Below are 6000 nucleotides of genomic sequence, written 5' to 3' on the forward strand. Positions count from 1 at the left end.
AGAGGCTCAACTTTCATGCTTATGGAACAACAGAACAGAGACATGGGAGGTTATCCCAGGCCTAGGTGCAGACCTGAACAATCTCTAGGCTAATAGTGTTAAAACATTCAAATACATTTTCAAGGTTAGATTACCCTATTCCAATTTATCAACCAGAAAACAGCCAGTGGTCACTAAGGTATTTATACTAATCATCATTTTTAAATGATGAGACACTAAAGGGGCACCCTAGAAATTTCTTTTAATTATACTTGGGGGAGGGGCTTTTTGGAATATTTTTGAAGTTAAACCTGTGTTTCCCCAAATACCATGATTTCAGTATGATCCCCCTGTGAGACCTCAAGCCACAGGTGAAGTTTTGGAGATTAATTCATGCATTCTTTCTCATTCAACATTTATTGCCTACTGGACCATGTGCCCAAGAGATGAACATGAAAAAGGCACAATCTCCTGCCCTCAGGGAACCTGCAGTCTTAGGAGGAGGGGTAAGAAAGAACACATGTAAACATGCAATTACAAGAAAGCCAGGTTGGGGACTTCTTGGGTGGCACGGTGGTTAAGAATCTGCCTGCCAGTGCAGGGGACACAGGTTCAATCCCTGCGCCAGGAAGATCCCACACGCCATGGAGCAACTAAGCCTGTGCGCCACAACTACTGAGCCTGCGCTCTAGAGCCCTCGAGCCACAACTGTTGAGCCCGTGTGCCTCAACTACTGAAGCCTGCATGCCTAGAGCCCCATGTTCCCCAACAAGAGAAGCCACTGCAATGAGGAGCCCATGCACCGCAATGAAGAGTAGCCCCCGCTCGCCGCAACTATAGGAAGACTGTGTGCAGCAACGAAGACCCAACATAGCCAATAAATTAATAATTAACTAAAAAAAATAAAGCCAGGTTAAGATAACTCGCTCTCAAGTCAACCCCTACTCTGTATCTCACTAGTCATATGGCACTGAATGAGTTACTTAAGTTCTCAAAACCTTGTGTCATCAAATGTAAAATAGGGATCATAGGAATACCCATCATGCAAAGTTCTTGGGTGGATTAAATGAGATTATATATGTATATACAAATGCTTAGCAGAGTATGTGGTATGTATTCAAAAATATTAGCTACAATAACAGTGGTTTTTATACTCATACTGTAAATACGTTAATGGAAATATGCAAACAGAGGAAGGCACCTCACCTAAACAGGGTTGGGATGGGAGGTAGATGAAGACTACCTTCCCGAAAAACCAGAGACAGGTATGAGTCAGTAAGCAGGTTATGTCCAAGATGGTTGGACTTGGCATAGGAAATGGCTGATCCCTCCTTTAAGTGCCTGGTGGGGCAAGTCCAGAGCCTCAGAGGCATGCCGCCTCAGCTATTTAAGGCAAGGCTTACACTTCCAACCAGCTGGACCAGAGAACGTGAAAAAGGGCAGAGGGTGAAGCAGAGCAGGAGATGCAGAAGGTAGATCATAAAGGGCTTTACTTTACTTTGAAGACCTTGCAGGTCAGTGAAGAATTTTAATGAGAGGAGGGACATGGTGGAGTTTTGGAAGGGTTGCTCTGACGATGATAAAGACGAGAATGGCTCAGAGGAGACTGGACCAGTCAGGAGGCTGTCTCAGTGATGCAGGTGAGAAATAATGCGAAGTTACACTAGGGCAGTAGCCACGTGGGCAAAGAGAGTGAAGAGGTTTGAGGTGGTTTTAAGAAGAAAGGGGTAGGACTTGGCAATTGGTTGGATGTGAGGAGACAGGACAAGGAGCAGTCCAGGAAGACACCCCGATTTCTGGCTCGAGAGACTGGATGGATGGAAGAGCGGGGAGAGTAGGAAAGATGATGCACTCAGTTGGGACATGTTGAGTTTGTGGTTCTTTATAGGACTTTATAGAAATGGCTCGCAGGCATTTGGATGGGAAGGTCTGGCACGCAGAAGAAATGTCGGATATTAAAGTCATGGAGAGGATCCAAGAAATTAGTTCATGTGCTGAAAATACTTGATTTAAAGCCATCTACTGAATCCATTTTTGTTGTTGTTGTTAAGGATGAGAACCCTAAAGACGGAATATATGGTTCTTCCAGAAGATGAGCTTCCAGTTTTATTAAAATAAATGACCCACTTTGATGAATAGATTAACTACTGAGGTCTCTTACAATTCTAACCCTGTGATTCTTTTGTGCCAAAACATTGCTGTGGATCTGTAATCACCTTCTGATGACAGTGAAAGACCTGTGGGCTTAACATTTTCTTTGTGGTTGTGTAGACTGTATATATTTTAAACGAGAGCCCATTATCTGTAAAGGCATACAGCCCCAAACATGCAGTGACAATGCTTATGAAAAAGAAAAACCAAGTAAAGACACTATCTACATTTACCTACTCTGATCCCAATTGGCTGCAAACAGCAGAAGGATCTTCCTGCCGTAGTGATCGCGGTTTTCCAGCACTCCGGGGAACCCATCGATGAGGGCCCTCTTAATGCCGGGGTCATCAGCCTTGAAGTTTTTGAACATGTCCAGGTTTAGCTGGCGGTACTGGAAGTACTGGGCCAGGAGTCTAAAGGCATCTGCTTGGTGAAACTTCCTGGCTCGGAGAAATCTCAGGATGAAGGCATCATCTGTGCGTAAAAATCCAATGTCAGGCCTGGTGATGATCATGTCCCTGACTTGCTGAATATCCTGGTGTAAAACATCTGGGTTTTCATTCAGTTCCAGGCGAGCTTTCTCTATAGTCTCTGGGCTGAGTCCAGCCTGTAAGTGGGTCATCTTGGCCAAATCTCCTTTCCAAGTGCTTAATTTCTGATATTCCGGAAGAGGAGAGACTGGTCCCACTCACGCGATGTTCTGCTGAAATTGTGGCCCATTCAACAGTTTTTTTACTACCAAACTGCCACTGAAACAGACAAATAAAGGGTCTTCTTTCTGTTCCCAGGAAGCAGCAGGACATTCAGATCCTATGTGGTGGTGGCCATCCCAGAGAGAAGCAAAACCAAGGCCATTTCTTACTGCAAAACAAATGCACACAAGAGAAACAAAGAGATGATACAAAGACAGTCTGGGTAAATTAATTGGAACTCAGAAAAGCAGTATATTATGCTGCAGATCTGATTAGAAGAATAATAGGTATATTTTATTTAGAAGAGGATATTTGGCATAATTTATTATTGACACCATCAGTGGGTAACAAGCAAGTATGTACAATATGTTTAGGAGGTTTTTAGTTACACTGACTAGTTAACATAATAGTGTATGGTCAGATGAGTAATAAATTGCTTTTTTTATGAATTACCCAAGAAGAGAGAAAAATCCTCCTCTATTACAGCCTGCTTTCTGGAGCTACTCACAGGCCTCCTATCGCAGAGACATTATGGCCTCCCATTAGCTCCTTTTCTCGAACAGTTTCTTTCACAGGAGTACTCCCTCCCCCACCTTTTTTTAAAGGCAGCCATTTGCAGCTTAACAATAAAAGGGGACTTTTAAAAGTCACCCTATTTTAACCCCATGGTACCTTATTACTCAAAACTGAACTGAACTGAACTGGAGCAGGTAGGGAAGGACAGGCTTATGGCTGGAAGCTTGACCTTCAATAATCAAATTCAACAGCAATGAGAAAGGGGCTCGTGTGTAGACATTTATAGGTGGTTTTACTCTTCTGCTGAAGGCAGAGGGACTTGAAACTCTCAGTTGTCTCCCTACCTAACCCAATATCCATATGGACTCAAAATCATTTTTTTAAATAACTTTTCTGTTGTCCTGAGGTATTATTTTACTTATGATAATGATTGTTTTGTTTGTTTGTATTGTTTTTCCCTTGGTGAAATTTACTTATTTATTTATTTATTTAATTTTTTTATTTTTTGGGTGGTACACCAGGTTCAATCATCTGTTTTTATACACATATCCCCGTATTTATTTATTTATTTTTAACTTATTTTTTGTCACAGTATAGTTGAATTACAGTGTTGTGTCGATTACTGTTGTACAGCAAAGTGACTCTGTTGTGTATACACACACACACACATTCTTTTTCACATTCTTTTCCATTATGGTTTATCACAGGATATTGAATATAGTTCCCTGTGCCACACAGCAGGACCTTGTTATTTTTCCATTCTAAATATACCAGTTTGTATCTGCTAATCCCAAACTCCCAATCCAATCCTCTCCCATCCTTCTCCCCCTTGGCAACCACCTCTATTATCTATGTCCCTGATTCTATTTCTGTTTCATAGATGGGTTCATTTGTGTCATATTTTAGATTCCACATGTAAGTGATATCATATGGTATTTGCCTTTCTCTTTCTGACTTGCAATCCCAATCCTGGGCATATATCCAGACAAAACTATAATTCAAAAAGATACATGCACTCCTATGTTCATAGCAGCACTATTCACAATAGCCAAGACATGGAAACAACCTAAATGCCCATCAACAAATGAGTGGATAAAGAAGATATGGTACATATATACAGTAGAATACTACTCAGCCATAAAAAAAGAACAAAATAATGCTATTTGCAGCAACATGGATGCAACTGGAGATTATCATGCTAAATGAGTGAGTGTTTTAATGCCCTCAGATTTTTCTACCTGAATGGTATAAAGACAAATGCTCAAATTATTTGCATCTTTTCCCATTTTAAATATGTGTTTAAGCTCTCTCAGACATTTGGTCTAATCTAGAAGTTCCAAAAATCAGAAGACATATTAGGTGTAAAAAAACCTGGAGGCATGTACTTTTCCCCCCAGCTTTCCTAGATCAAACAGTATCTGCAATAAGAGGCAGAATATTTACTTCCAACCTAGTTATTAAAGCTTTATCATAAGAAATAATTTTAACAACAAAAATGATTCTTTCACTTAATTTAGGACTAGCAGTGATTTCTTCAGGGAGACAACTGCACATTTCTGCTTCATGTTGCCTTTGTGATACAGAGGAGATGAAGGATAGTTCAGGTAACTAGTGTTCATTTTCGAGATAATAGAATAGCAAAAATTTTATTTATAAAATGCTGGCTTTGTAAAGTAATTTGTAAGAAAGTAGCATTTAGCTCTGTAACATGTGAAAATAAGAAGTGTAACAGTCTTGATTCTCACTGATTCTTAAGGGCTTAGAGTAGTAAAGGAAACCAGGGCTATGAATTATCCCCGGATTGGAAGAATCTTTAAAATCCATCTAGTTGGACATCCGCATGATGTTAAAATCCCCTCTCTAATAGCCTCACCACACCCCTTCAAAAAGTTCCTTTGTTTGATGTCTCCGTCTTCGCATTCATTTCTACACCCACTGCAGTCTGTCTATCTTTGCCTGCTCTCACCAACCAATGACTGGGATGAGCATGTAATTTATTATCCAAATTTAGACACCAGGGGGCGCTAGGAACAATAATGCGCAACAACAGAAGTGAACGGGGACCTTTCCAAGCAGACAGACAGCTGATCCCGCTGCTAGGGAACCACCTTTCTGGTGCGACCTCCAATCGACAAATTTCTGGAGCCTATTATGGGTGACCCCCATCAGCATTTGATATTGATGACGTCATCCTTCTTAAAACTCTCCCATTGCCCCTTTTCTGTGATTCCATACACCCTGCTTTTCTCCTAACCTCTATCCATTCCTGCTCTGTCTTCTTCGGCGCTCACCACTTCCGTATGCTCTTTTCCAGGACCCACCCGTGCTCTGACCACCTGCATGTGGACAACTTCAGTCCGTAGCTCTCTGCTGATCTTCAGGCTTACTTACACATCCAGCTGCTTACTGATCACCCCCACTTAGATGTCCCCTAGACACCACAAACTCAGTATGTTCAAAACTGAACTAACCATAATTCCTCATCCTGAATCTGCTCCTCCACCTCCGTCTCTCACTGACTGACGTCATCCTCTGTGTAGTTTCCCACGCTAGAAGCCTGGGAGTCAACTATTATTCCACCCTCTCCCTTATTGCCCACATCCAGGCAATCACTTCTGTAATATTTCTCAGATCTTCCCTGTTCTTTCCATCCATTTTCACT

The 6000-nt window shown here is 41.5% G+C and overlaps 1 protein-coding gene across 1 annotated transcript in view; it reads right to left on the reverse strand.

Moving 5' to 3' along the window:
- CLVS1 (clavesin 1) overlaps positions 1-2991 on the reverse strand; it is a 161021-nt gene extending 158030 nt beyond the window's left edge. Inside the window, exon 1 of the mRNA XM_057736994.1 lies at positions 2364-2991. Within this exon, the coding sequence (XP_057592977.1) occupies positions 2364-2752 (389 nt within the window). The 5' untranslated portion in view covers positions 2753-2991. The remainder of the gene's footprint in view (positions 1-2363) is intronic.
- Positions 2992-6000: the final 3009 nt, after the last annotated feature.

The sequence above is a fragment of the Hippopotamus amphibius genome, chromosome 5 (genome assembly GCF_030028045.1).
Source record: "Hippopotamus amphibius kiboko isolate mHipAmp2 chromosome 5, mHipAmp2.hap2, whole genome shotgun sequence".
Lineage (NCBI taxonomy): Eukaryota > Metazoa > Chordata > Mammalia > Artiodactyla > Hippopotamidae > Hippopotamus > Hippopotamus amphibius.